At 37.3% G+C, this 14,943-nt stretch overlaps 1 protein-coding gene across 1 annotated transcript; it reads left to right on the top strand.

Annotated features, from left to right (window-relative positions):
- The first annotated feature begins 2,095 nt into the window (after positions 1-2,095).
- Positions 2,096-6,042, top strand: LOC122363107 (endothelin receptor type B-like). The gene is made up of 4 exons (XM_043265036.1): positions 2,096-2,353; positions 4,904-5,037; positions 5,215-5,323; positions 5,711-6,042. The coding sequence occupies exons 1-4, from the start codon at positions 2,099-2,101 to the stop codon at positions 5,900-5,902; spliced, it is 690 nt and encodes a 229-aa protein (XP_043120971.1). The 5' UTR covers positions 2,096-2,098; the 3' UTR covers positions 5,903-6,042.
- The last annotated feature ends 8,901 nt before the right edge of the window (positions 6,043-14,943 follow it).

Below are 14,943 nucleotides of genomic sequence, written 5' to 3'. Positions count from 1 at the left end.
GGTGCCCACAGGACCAATGGGGAGTACATTTGTTGCTGGAGAGGCCAAACCGTTGTTCCTAAGATAGAAATAGATTCTTAAGAGAATGTATTTTGACCTTCAAGAGATGCTTCATTCTTTCGATTTGTTGTTATAATTTGGCAGAACGAAGGGTTAAGCAAACCATCCGGAGAAAGACGCTACGGAGGACACATCCTGCCCAGCCAGGGCAGTGCAACATGTGGTTATAGATCTCTGTGTCAAGTCCTGCCCAAGGAAATGGTGGAATGAATGACACCGGAGCCATACAAAAGACCTGCCAAGGGAAGACACAAGTTCAACCGTAGGGGAATCTTACCATGGAATACACCCATGGGATCTCCCACAGGGAATCAACCATATGGCCACCTAGCCCTGTGCAGGTGCTGACCAGGAGCTCAGGCAGCTAACACAGATACTGGGCCTGGCGTCAGACTGCTCTACCCAGTGCCATGTGCCAATGCATGGGAGGAGGCCACACTCCAAATGGAGTAGGCTCTCACGCCCAGAGGGCACACCCTTCCTTAGGAAAGGTATGCCCAGGAGATGGCGTCCACTATCCAGTGGGCCAAACTCTGCTTGGATATAGCCTTCCCTTTTTGCTGACCAGCGTAACAGACAAAGAGCTGCTTGGTACTCCTGATGTTCCGGGTGCGGTCCAGGTATATGTGCAAGGTCCTTACAGGACACAGCAACGTCAAGGCTGAGTCTGCCTTCTCCGTGGGCAGTGCTCACAGGCTCACCACTTCATCGCAGAAAGGCATGGTGGGAACCTTCGGCACGTATCTAGGCCAAAGTCTCAAGACGATGTGCGAGTAGGCTGTCCTGAACACAAGACACTCTTTGCTAACTGCAAAAGCCTGGAGGTCCCGTCCCTCTTTGATGGAAGTGAGGCGGTCAGGAGTGCTGTCTTAGCAGACAGGAACTTAAGCTCGACTGAATCAAGTGGCTCAAAGGGATCCTGCTGAAGGCCAGCCAGAACAACATAGAGATCCCAGAAGGGCACTACGGTTGACCTAGAAGGATTTTCCCTCAGGTCCTCTGTGCGAGCCAAAGGGGCCTCTTGCTCAGGGAATTAAACAGCTGGCAGGAGGAGGACTCGTGTGAGGTGAACAGGTTTACTTCCCTGAATCAACTCTCTACCTTCCTGCGGGAGGCTCGACGCGTTGTTCCAGCTGGTGGTCCTCTGCCTGAGACAGGGAAACAGGACAGGTGGCAGCCGGAAGGATAGAAAGGCACGATTGCAGGACTGACATAGGCATGCATAGACTCTCAATGAGCACCTAACCCTTCCCCGAACTCAATGTGCTGGATTCCCAGATCATGGCCATTGTCGGAAGATGGGTAATGACCACAAAGAGGACACGACGGAAAAAGAAAAAGAGGCAAATCGACCAAAACTGCTCTTTTGTGAACCAACAAGAGGAAACGCTGAACAAGCAGGACGCCACTGATTGTGTCCTACCGCCACACAAACCATTCCTTTTCCAGCTTTTTTAATAATACAAGTACAACAACCAAAATCTGACAGTGGCTCAGGATCTTAATCAAAAATAATAAGGGCTCCAAGCAAGACCCCAGTCTGTCGTCACAAAATAACTTTTAGTGACTGACAAACAGGGAACTATGATTACAACCATAGTTTTAAAAGTTATGTAGTTATTTGCTACATTGTGAATGTTCGTTGGAACCATGCTTTCACTATGAGCTCAGTGATCATGCATGCTACATTGCAGGCTGCCGCATGAAAATAGTTGTAATTTGAACTGTTCTGGAACAGTGTTGTAAATACAACTTGACCACTGATTTGTAATTATGTCCTCTTTTGGAAGCACAAAGAAAGTAGTTTTACTTTCACATCGACACCTTAATGTCTTCTGAACATGGCACCCGCTGCAATACTACAGTGAGAATAATAGCTCTGCCTTCTTTCTCTGCCTAAACATTTTGGCGATGTTTGAAAAATAAACTTACTTTGTGACATAGAAAAGTAAGAAAGATTATAACACTCCAAAGAGAAGGGAAATTTTTAATTGGCATCATATGACTCCCTTAAAAATTTGTGCTTACTTTGTACATTATGTGGGGAAAAGGTTACTGGGACAAATTGTTCCAGGTAATTTCAGTGGAGAAACAGATTATTTCAGTTCCCTTAATGAATGTTCTGATCTTTGTTATATTCCAGTTTTATAAGTCAGCCAAAGATTGGTGGCTTTTCAGTTTCTACTTCTGCATGCCGCTGATGTGTACTGCCATCTTCTACACTCTCATGACCTGTGAAATGCTTCGAAAGAAGAATGGGGTCCAAATTGCACTCAGTGATCAACTAAAACAGGTCAGAGCACTCTTTCATTTCTCTTTCCTTTTGAAAGTTTACTGTATTTTCCTTCCAGAGAGAGACCATATCCTCCATACACACGGTGTAGCATCCAAAGTTTATTAAAGGGGTCACAAACTAAGAAACACAAGTTCTATTTATCTTTTGACATATAAGAGGACATTGTACTATAAAAACATTATGCAAGTTTCAAAACTTTGTCATTATTCAAAAACCAGTTTATATTAAAGGCAATCTGCCAAACTCACTGTTTTTGGAATGTTCTACTCTATGACGTAATTGTGTGGATACCCATAGGAAGATGTATTGCTCAGTGATCGCTTTTCCAAAGCTCAGGAGACTTAGATGAGATTCTTATATATTTGTTGTTTTAGTATCAACGGCATTTTAGTTTCTCTTAAAATTGAAGTAGACACACATTAGACATGGGAAATATTTGAGAGAAATTAGTCAAACATGAGAATGTGGTAGAAGAAATATTTTTGTGGTAGAAGAATATTTTTACAGTTTCTAACTTCAGTATATTTTATCAATCAATTGGAATAATTCATATATATTAGTTTTTCTCCCGTAAATTTATAATAAAAACAAAAACATTAATAACAATTTCTATTATTAAATTAATTAATTAAACTATTATTATTTTTTCCATTTGATTCCTCTAAAAGACAGTAAAAAAAGATTATGATATATTTATAGTATTATAAGTTTAGTAATATTTAATTGTAGATGTCCTCTTGGGTCTCTATTTCCTACTTTTGAGAGATCAGGCATAGACAAAAGCTTCCAATTTCATAATACTTTGGGCTAAATGGATAGAAATGGTCTCATTTTATACTTTTCTGTGAGCCATGCAAGCTAGTATTGTCTCATTTTAAAGATAACAACCTAATCTAAGCGCTGATATAAAGTTTGTGGCTACTTTCCAGCACAATGAAGTAGTAATGTGCAATAATTCTTTTTTTCCCAGAAGTAATTTTAAATCGTTGTGATACTTTTGATAATTAGTCTCTGTAATGTGTTCGATCAATGCATGTGTGTAAATTTATAGCAGATTTTCTGTTAAATCATTGTGCAATAAAACACTGTCTACATGAAGCAACTTCAAATATGACAATAAATGTATTGTCTTTGATTGAAGTTGTGTAGATAAATCAAATGCTAACCAGAGGGAAAAAAAATTAAATAGGAAAACATATCTAACATTTTATTTAACATTTTAAATACTTCTCCTAGACAGAAATCAGGATACTTTATGATTGAATGAAAACTTTTGCTTGAGTCTTCTGCTTCTCAAACTGCTTCTCAAACACTCTTAAAATGCTTCAGAAGAAACCTCAACAACTTTACACACTGTGCTCAGATTTTTCTCCTACACTAAAGATTTAGGGGCGCTCATATTTTTCTCCTCTACATTTTTGGTCTCAGTAATTTTACAAAGTGTGAACCACGTTAAATGCTTCAAAATGGGCTCTAACATTTCTACAATATAATATGTATTAAAAATCTAATTAGTCAATTAATAATCAAGACGCCATCATAAGGCATGCATGTGCCTTTCAGCAAAAAAGCTCCAGGCTTGCATTTTCTGTAAATCAGTTTCTCTAAACTTTTAGGAGAAACCTGGTTTAATTTTTCTTTCCTATTAGTAAGCACCACCTCTGCAGAAGAAGATCAACATCTGGTTTGAAATCACTCCCTGTTTAGTCAGACCCATCGATCTGTGCATGATGGAAAAATGGAAAAACAGTGGGTCTCATTCACTAATAATTGCATACATTTTCATACACGCACATTTGAACTTCTCACAAAAGTTTTCTGCCTAATTCACAACACATGCATACTCGCATGAGCTTGTTCTTAAACTAATTTCTGCTGTTAGTGAATTTGGAGTCTTCTAAATTGTGACAACGTGCACAAGGTTAGTAATTTGCATAATATATGCCCAAGATAGCTCTATATAAGGGCTCCACTCATCCAGGGAAAGAAAATTCTCTTGGTAACCTAAAGCAACTTGGTCAATCTCAGCAAACATTATATATGGACCTCTACCCACCCTGTAAATAACATATCTAATTATATGTAGGGTTCTGTATACATGCTTATAAGGCTTGGGTGTGTATGATTATTGTGTATGTGTGGTATAAGTTGTTCTTGAATTTTTTGTACATTTAGGATACATTTTAGTACAAATGTGTTTGATGAATTATGATTTATTTGTGAAAACATCTGTTCACACATTCCATGCAAAAATGTGTACATAATCGTGTTTTGTGAATGAGGCCCAGTGTTTGCATTGCCTTCCTTCAATGTTGCTTTGTCTCTTCTTACAGATCATTTAGTCTATTCTGTTTTTGTTTTACATTTTTTAATGCAAAAAGCTTAATAACATTATTATTGGACCTCAGAGAACCATACATGACCCCTTTAATACTTTTGCAGATGGTTTACTTGTCATTATGTCTTAATGAACTGAAATTTTCCCCCAAATAAATAAACAAATAAATAATTATATATATCAGCAACGGATGTAATTGTGCCCTACAGAGGCGTGAGGTGGCTAAAACCGTATTCTGTCTGGTGCTAGTCTTTGCACTATGCTGGCTTCCTCTGCATCTCAGTCGTATTCTTAAGCATACCATTTATGATGAAAGGGATCCTAACCGTTGTGAGCTACTGAGGTAAGAATACATCCTCTATTTTCACAGACTTCTTGTTAAACACTAAAAGGTTCTTCTAAACAGTTACATTTTACATTTGAAGGACAAGTGTTTTTAGTGTGTAATCCAAAAATAAACACACTTTCTGTTCACGGACTTACTAATAATGAAACTGTTTGTGTGTTTGTTTACCTGTAGTTTCTTCCTGGTTCTTGATTATATCGGGATCAACATGGCATCTGTGAACTCATGCATAAACCCAATCGCTTTGTATATGGTTAGCAAGCGCTTCAAGAGTTGCTTCAGAGTAAGAACAGACTGACAGATAATGATGGACTGCTATGATTTTAAAAATTTAAAAAATAAATATAGTAAAATAATTATTTTAATATTATTTAATATTGTTGTACTAAATAATGTCTATACAGTAGATATATAAACTGCCAGTGCAAACAAGAATAGCTAATTTTATGTCTTAGTGCTGAAATTAAATTTCCCTTATATTATTCAATTTTAGTTACAATTTAGTGCCACTTCACTTACAACTTTTTTTTCTTTGTAATGCCTACTTTTAAAGACATCATTCAACTTAATTTTCTTGCTAGAATGAGCTATTAGGCTGATCTACTTGATGTTTTGATTCCTACTGTAGTTTATATACAAATATTCCTTATCATCTTCTGTTTCCCTCCAGTCATGTCTGTGTTGCTGGTGCCTCCCTTCTGAAATGTTAGCAATGGATGACAAGCAGTCCTGCATGAAGCTGAAGGTGACAGAGCGAGGATCTGAACAAAGCAATAGCCGCGCCTCCAACAAATACACTTCAAATACATTTGCCATAAAACCTAAATCTGTGTCAGCTGGAAGTATATTCATTATTAAGTAAATATGGAAAGATATAAAGACGTTTATATATAAGTCCCAGCTTTATATTCACTCTTGACTGGCATACATGTAGTGTCAGGAGCTACTATCTGCTCTCTGTAGTTTTAACATTATGATAGTGTTTTAGATGTTTTGGGAAGGGTAAAAAGTCAAATTCAACGTATTGATTTAACATCAGAAATATTCAACACCAGAACCAGAAAGTGACTGCACATTGTTCTCTGTAGTTCCATGTATATTGAAAGCAGTGGTTTTCAAACACCCTTACTGGACTCATACATTTCAGTGTCTACTAATGAAATGATGAGTTGAATTAGTGTGTTAAATCAGAGAGACATAAAAATGTGAAGTGCTGAGGGTGCTCCAGGACTGGTTTGAAAACCCTGATATAAAGAATTTTCAAATGTAATAAAGCAACTGATTGTAAAAACAATGCTAGGTTTGTTTTTTTGGTGTACATATATGGAGTTGCCTGCAGCATAGTCCAAGTCAACAACCTCATTCATTAGCTCTTTTATGCCAGAAAATACATTAACCCTAAAATTGTATATTCCTTATGTGATGCTACTATTAGCTTTGTTTTTTGATTGTGTTTAATCATAGTATATTTGCCAATGTTTGTCAGTGTTGCATGCATGCTAACTTATACTTTGATTATACTTATGCTAGTGGAAGAACAAGATTTACTTGAGATATACAGTAGTTGTATGATTATTTTTCCACATGGCTCAAGGCCTCAGACATTTTATTAATCATTTAATTGTGTTAGAATTCCTGCTCACATTTTTCTTTTTAAATTCTTTTTACTAATTTGTATATTTCCTTGCCTATGGACTATGTAAGAATTTATTTGAAGAGTTTATTTGCAAATACAAATTACTGTTTTTTTAACTGTTATCATGTTTTTTATTGTGTTTGTGTTAGTCAAAAACATCAACAACTGCAGTTTGAGTGTGATTAATTGGAATTAAAAATGAAAAATCATACTTTTGAGAATTGTTTAAAAAAAACAATAAACAAAAATTAGACAATTTACATATAATTGTGGTAACAATGTAAAGATGCATCTTTTTAACGTATATATTTTTAAGCTGATATATATTTTTAATTAAAAAATACAGCATTAAGACAATTATATAGTGATCAAAATATGTATAAAATGTCGGAAAATAGAGGGTAATTTTTGTCTGTAATTATTCTTCACTGTCAGGAAAAAAATGTGAAAATTCTCATCACTATGCAGATGTGTGTATCAGGTTGTTTGGTTAACTTTTTAATTACATTTACATCAATTACATTTACATCAATACAATTACATCAAAACTCATCTTTTCGTTTACACTTGACCCAACATCGCTAGCACTTTTTTTCTCTTCTTCTCCTGCTCTTTCCTATCTTGTTCTTTCCTATCCTTTCCTTTAAAAAAAAAAAAAAAAAAAAGCCTTGTGTCTGCGTTAGGTAAGCCAAGACCCCACTCAGAGCAGTTATGCACTGCTGCCCTTTTGTTGATATAAATTGCTTCTATTGCCTACCTCATTTGTACGTCGCTTTGGATAAAAGCGTCTGCTAAATGACTAAATGTAAATGTAAAATGTAAATGTACATTTTATTTAAGAAATACAAGCTCTTATTTGTAGTGAAAGCTGCACTTATTTTGGACAGCCTTGTTTTATATGCTTGTCCTTATTTTATGATGTATTTTATATTTAGTTGTTGCATCCTCTGTGTCTGTTGGTCACATTATGTGGTATTAAGTAAATAGTCATGAGTTATAAACAAACAGATTTTTAATAGGACATTTCCTATTTTTTTCTGTTACCAATGTAAAACAAAAATGACAACATGTAGGAATAAATAACAGACAGTAATAAGAATAGTGAATAGCCTCCTCTTAAACAAGATCACATGGTTCATGAGCATGACTAAAGGACATCATGTGAGATGTTTTGTACAAAACTGGTTTCTCTCCTGCCCAGCTTTCCCTTCTTTAAATGATCATAATGCATGACAAATTATGCCATGAAAGAGTCTCTCTGTTTCTTTTTCCAGCAGGATTCCTCCTCCTACAGTCACTGAAATCTACAATAACAGCACCTGTTATCACATGATCACATTAGGGGCTTCCCACTTGATACAATAAATCTACTTCAATTTCTTATTGGATTAGGATGCCTCTTGACCTCAAAAAGGTCACTCCCTGGACCATTCAGCTCCAGATGACAATATAAGTACAGTTTACCCTAATAAATACCCTAAGAAATGTTCACCACTCACTCCTGCTTGGGCATCAGTGAATGTCTGAAACTGTAGTTTGTCACCTTCTTTTGTCATCAGTGTGAAAAAGGTGGATCTTAAAATCATACAGTCACAGCTGAAAAATACAAAAGATGATGGAAAACCAATGATTTGTTGGAGCTGGAGAACAGTGGGTAGTTCAACTGTTCAGGAAAAACAGGTCTCATTTCCTCTTAGCAGGAAATTTGATGTTATATTATTTCCAGTAAGAATGCAATTATTCTTAGGCTTAGGATTATAAATTACAAATTAGTTATAGGCCAATTGCACTACTTTATAATATTATTAGCTGAACGTTACTGTGCAATATGCACTCGAAATTACTTCAAAAGCAGATGTTCACAATCACGAGAGATGAGCTCAAGGGCCAACATATTTTACTAAATCAGGGATGGAATTGCGAGGTTTAATTTGTCTTAATCAATCTTAATCAATATGTATCTTTTATATTTTGGCCACCCCTAAAATGAGAGAAGTGTGAAGGTTACACTTATTGCATAGACCAAGAAAAAACATAATATCTAAAATGCAAATACAGAGAACTACACAGAGTGTCTAAAATGCATGCACAGTTCAGTTAAAAGCTTGCCCTTTTGGTAATTTTACCTGTTAAATTTAATTTCTGAAGCAAACTGTCTGCTTTAACAACTATAACAAGATGGAATAGAGTGAACATGTTCATTATAGTATTGGTAGACTATGTCAAGGTTTTTGGAATTGTCCTACTGAAAAAAAGTAACTCAAATATCTCTAATTCAAACTGTGTAGTGCCACCACTTGTCTTGTTTATGCATAACTTTGGAACCGTAATATTCCACTAAGGCTATATCTTTTTTTTTACATGAAACTACAAAACCGACACAAAACGATGTAGTACACATACCAGACCATTATATACAAACGGACTCAGTATACTAACAAACACGGAATAATACATTTATTTGTTTGTATTTGTTTTATTGTATAAAAAGACAATCACTCAGTGTTTTTGTTGCTTGCTTATATTTTTTTACATGGTTTTTCAGTCTTGTTACTAGTCTTGAACTACCTTGTTTTTGTGTTTTAGTTTTCATTACTACTTCATTCCTCTAATTTTGGTATTTCTTTTACTTTATTTTTCTGTTTTATTAACTTTTGTTATACTGTTTTATGTTTCTATTTTATTTTCAGTTTTTTCGTTTGATATATTTCATCTTGTGCTGCTGAGTAGTGTTGATGTGTGGTTTTAAGTGCTGTCTTGTTTGGGCTTGTTGTACCATGTGTGTGTTCCCTCCAGTCCTGCTCTACCAGCCTGAGATTCCCTGCCCGTTGGCACCCCCCAATGCAGTCTGCCAATCCAATCTGGTGCTGAGAACTTGTCCTTGACACTGGCCTGCTTTAAGTCTCTGTTTGCACACTCTGTTCTCTGCTCTGTCCAAGGCATAGTTGTCTCCCGCTGACTGGAGTTTCTCAAGATTTTTCACCCCTGTGCACCCCTGAACTTGTGCTTTCAATAAATATATGACTCACGCATTTAAGTCCCTTTCTGTTAATCATGACAGTGCTTAGTTGAATTGACACCAAAATGTACACACTGATTCCTCCTCCTACAGTAACTAAAATCTACAATAACAGCACCTGTTATGAAGTTTGATCATGCCAAGAACAGTGTTACCAATTTTGCCATAATTGGCTAAACTTCTTGTCTGCCATTTTGATTCAAGTTGAAAACCTACTTTTTTTCTTAAAACGCTCCCCACAAATGCAGATGAGCCAATGAGTTGAATATCAGTTGAAACTCGGACATCTATAGGTTTTCTAGTGATGAAGCATTGGAATACCCAAAGCTTGCATCTATTTTATGGGGTTTATACTTCAAAAAAGGGAAACAATGTATCTGGGGTACTGTTTGCAGGTATCCTGAGAGGATAGGCATTATGATATTTTTTTTTCTGAATAAAACAGCAAAATGTCTCTAAGCATTCAACCTCAATCCAAATGAAGACAAATATGTTAATTGTCTGTGTATCATACACTCATTAAGTTACAATTTTCATCTGATTAAGCAGAATGTTAAAACTAGACATTAATGTAAGTGAGTCCATGCTAATGTACAAACTTATAGAGCAAACTGTTCTCACATCTTGTACAGTTTAGGTCAAAAACACAAACAAAGGTCTACACTGTTTCTTCATATTAAACTGGTAATGTTACATTTATTTAATCGTACCCTGCGACACATGAACAGTCCTGATCCGGGATGTCATTCACAATCGTGATGAGAAACATACCAACGTAATATGAGATATCTCCGCTTGCATGGTGATTTGAAATTGTTCAGTTATACACTGTATTTATTTTGCCATATTTCATAAACTCCATGGAATATTTCACATTTAGTGGCCCTCCATGTCCAAAAGTGTGCAAAAACATTGGGGTACAAGATTTACCCCTGATGCTTTCATTGTAAACAGTGAGGAATTGCATTTGTTTGTTCAAAGGAGCAACAGTATAGGTGGAGTTTACCGATAGGTCAATTGAGAGTGAACCTCAGACATCTATAGGTTTCAGAGCCCCATTAGCTTCCCATAAGAAGACCCATAGCTTGCATCATTTTTATGGGGTTTATGCTTCAAAAAAGGTAAAATTATAAGTCTGAGGTACATGTAACACTGATTCCAAGTATTCTGAGAACATGGGCAGTATAATTTATTTTTTTTAAGTTCCTGGATCAAAACAAAACAAAGCATCCAATGTCCCAAAGCATTCAACTTCAAAAGCATATTTTACCTAAACTGTACCTTAACCCTGTCTTGAAACTTTTATCATTTTAAAACTAGGTTAGAAACCTCTTAATGTGTGTATAATCGTAAGAGGTAGTGAGAAACTGTAATGTCTTTAATGCCTAATGTCAACATTGAAGTCAATGTCAAGAGTGAAAGCACAAAGCAAAAATCACTTGAAAATAAAAATGTATCCAAATTTAATTGTAATTATAAGCATAATTTATGGCAAATGTGTGGCTAAATATTAGACCATAATAATTTATATTATGACTTACCACTCCAATAGTAAACTAACTAACTAAATAAATAAATAATTTTACAAGGATACCACGTGAAAGAACATACAATTTTTATCAGGCTAAATTTAACCACTAAAAAAGCAGCAAACCCATTAAACTGCCAAAGAACGGCCTTTTGAAGTTTATACAGTCCATACAAACAATGCATTTCCACCATTAATACAATCCACTCAGCAGTATGAAAAAATCCTGTTAAATGGCATTAAATGTGATGTCATTTACACTAATGGAGTAAATACTTGGGAACAAACCATTTAGAAAGAGCAACACAATCTGAATAATCTGAAAACCACGCCCACTGGAGGTTCTTGTCATTTCTGAATGCCTAAAAGCTGCGGTGTGACATGGTGTACAGCAAACAAGCTAAAACTTCAATCCAACAATCCAAAACTAAATTTTTCTTGTCGGCCCACAAAATGAGCGTGAAGAACACAAAAAAAGAGTGTGGCATATTACCCTAAAAACTCCCATTTGAGGGAAACATAATCTGCGACAGGAAACATTAACATTACTTGAAAAAAATGCATTATTAGGCTATATATATATATATATATATATATATATATATATATATATATATATATATATATATATATATATATAAGCTCCATAAGCTTAATGGTTTTTATGTTATGATATTGCCCTACACCAACTCTACACCTAAGCCTACCCCTTACAGGAAGTTTTTTAAACCTTTTGAATTAAGGAAAAGAAAAGGATGTGACATGTGGCCATACTTGTTTGGGCTCAACAGTGAGAAGTGAACAAACAAACACAGTGAACACACACCTTTAAATAATCTCTGTACAATCCTATAGAACCCTCCATGTCAAACAGGCAGGGGATCGACAACAATAACAGGGATGTCAGAGGTAAAGGCAAAATTGTCAAGGTACACAGGCAGAGGGTCGATACATTATTGTTTCAGGCCATCTTTTCAGTAAACCAGTAGTTTTGGTGAGTGTCTATGCACCCAACTGGGATGACATTAATTTTGTGAAAAAATATTTTTCTTTTTACCAGATTTACACATATATTTGGTGGGTATTTGAACTGTGTGATGGATACAGCTCTGGATCGTTCGAACCCTAAAACTGTATATTGTAACTATAAATGGACTGTATCAGGTGAGGTCCGATATCGAGCCTTCCTCCAGAACCAAACGATATATATACAGCAATAAACATAACAATGCTACCATCTAATGGTTAGAAGTGGCAACCGCTTCTATGTGGAACCACGTATAAGGCAATTTACATAAACACCATGTAAGCACAAACATTGTGTAAACAAACTTCAAATAAACAGCGATATAGTTGCTATTATGGCAGCAGCATAGAGGAAAATAAGAAATCTGATATTGGTTTCCATTATTTGCCATAGTGCGTGAAACCTGAGTCATTGTTCATGGCAGCAAGGTATATTCAAATGAGCTTGGCAGTACACGATATGCCATTAACAGTAATAAATGCTTAACTCACCCAATAACATGTAAACATAATAAACACCTATAATGAACAGTTAAGCTGGCGATTTTTACTAAAAGACTGAATCAAACAACTGACTTTATTTTACTGATGCACACAGTTCTTTCACTTTTCTGCTGCATCACTTATGTTGCGTCTGAGCATGTGCACCAATCAGAGCTGTGGCATGCGCACTGAGCTGGCTTTTCTAACACTGCCGCCCCCAAATTTGTGTCCAAATTTGTTCTGTTGAAAGGCCTCCTTTATATGGCCCTAGTGTCTGTCAGGAACGTCCTCTGTCTTCTGTCCTCTGTCTTCTGGCAGTACAATTAGTTGGGCTATGGGCCTTGTGTAAACTCTATCCATTACCTGTATCTCAGCAGGTCGTACATGATCATCAGCCCCAGGGAAGACTTTCACTACTTTACCAATCTGCTAGAATGAAGAGGCATCTGAGGGTCAATCAGCATGACAACAGTTCCAGGTTTGATGTGTGCCGAGGGGTAATGACCCTTCCCCTGGTTTGCAATCCTGGTAAATAGTGCTTTATGAAGGCTGTTCAGAATCTGTCAGCCAAAATTATGAATGCCTCCATCGTTGTCTTCCTAGTATTTCAGACACTGGATAGATAACTTGGGGTAGGGAACCTTCTGGCCGCTGAACACTCTTTCTGGTCTCAAATGGCAAAGGCGATTATCATACTCTTTGATGAGTAAACGGGTCATAGGGTGACTGGGATCCAATACGATGGGGTGTACTGTGCTGGGATCGAAGCCTTCTGCACATCTTAATTGTCCTCCAACTCGTATTAGATTGCTGGCTTGGTCGAACTCTGGAGAGAAACAAAGGATTCGGCTGTTAGATCTAACAGGTTTACCACAGCTGATAGTCCTCTGGGAAACTGTCCATTTGGGCCTTTCTTAGTGCAGTCAGCTCGGCTTCTTGATAAGTGCTGACTGGAGGAGAACCACTTTGTGCTGCCGCCCCATGCAGCTCCTGTGCCACTGTCCCATTGAGAGATGTTGAACTCTCCAGTTGATAGCAGCTTACGAAGTTTGTCCAGTAACTGCCGTGCCTCTTGAACAGATGGTAAGCTCTGAAGACAGTTGTCCACATAGAAGCATGTTTCCTCGTCTTGTGTGCTATGCAATGAGACATGTCTTTGAAGGGTGAAGGATGCACAACATGGACTGTATGTGGTGCCGAGCGGCAATACTTGCCATTCGTAGACATTAGGTGGTTCGTCTCGAAAGCAGGACCTGGTGAAAAAATCCACGGATGTCACCACTGATACCTATGCTGTGCTCTCTAAAGCTCTAAGACGCCCAGGAGAGAGGGCCTCAAGGCTGGACCAGGCAACAGTGAATCATTTAGGTTCAGACCTTTATATTGGAAGGAGCAATTAAACACCACACGATCCTTTCTGTTATGGCTGACCAAATGGTGCGGGATATACCAAGACTCTCCGATTCCAGTGCCTCCATCATTTGGGAATCAGTCGTCACTCCATATTCCTGAGGCTTGGCATCACCACCTCCTTTGGGGCATGGGAAAGGGGAAAATCCCCTTTGCGTAGCAAGGGAGTCGCATATTGTAGTATCCCATTAACCTCTACTCTATTGATCTTGGTCTCTAATAGGTTAATGGCTTGCTGATCCTCCCTGGATCTTGTAACCTTCTTCTCATATCGGAAAGGTAGAACGTCAACTTCTCAACATTTCATTTGAGTTCTAGTTCTGTGGGGGTAAGGGATAGGAAAAGGCACTGTTCAAGGCAAGAATCTTCTTTTGCCTTTGTGTTGTCCTCATGCAAGATTTGCAGATGCTTACCTCAACAGATATTGCAAGGCTTCTTAAGTGTGCACTGTGCTGCCTGGTGTGTCCGCCATGATTAGTTTGGATACAGTCTATCATTTGTTGTTTACTGAAAGACTTAAAGGTGGCACACTGACTGAGATAATGATCCTCTTTATCACAGTATGGGCAGAAGGCTTTAGGTGGAGCTTTGGTCCCTGCTCTAGCTGATTTAGCTTGGGTTGGCTCAGCAGCTGTTGTAACTACAATGTCATCAGCTCCATGAAGAATTTTGGCTGAACGAGCAGCTGGTCTTGTTTCTCTCCTGCATTCTGACTTATTATCTACTCTCTGGCCTCTGTAACTGACCTGTGCTTCACTGCTCTGGCACTGAGACTCTTACTGCAACCACTCTGAGAATTCA

The sequence above is a fragment of the Puntigrus tetrazona genome, chromosome 18 (assembly GCF_018831695.1).
Source record: "Puntigrus tetrazona isolate hp1 chromosome 18, ASM1883169v1, whole genome shotgun sequence".
NCBI lineage: Eukaryota > Metazoa > Chordata > Actinopteri > Cypriniformes > Cyprinidae > Puntigrus > Puntigrus tetrazona.
The sequence above is the reverse complement of the archived record's forward strand: the minus strand, read 5'-3'. Positions and strand labels throughout refer to the sequence as shown.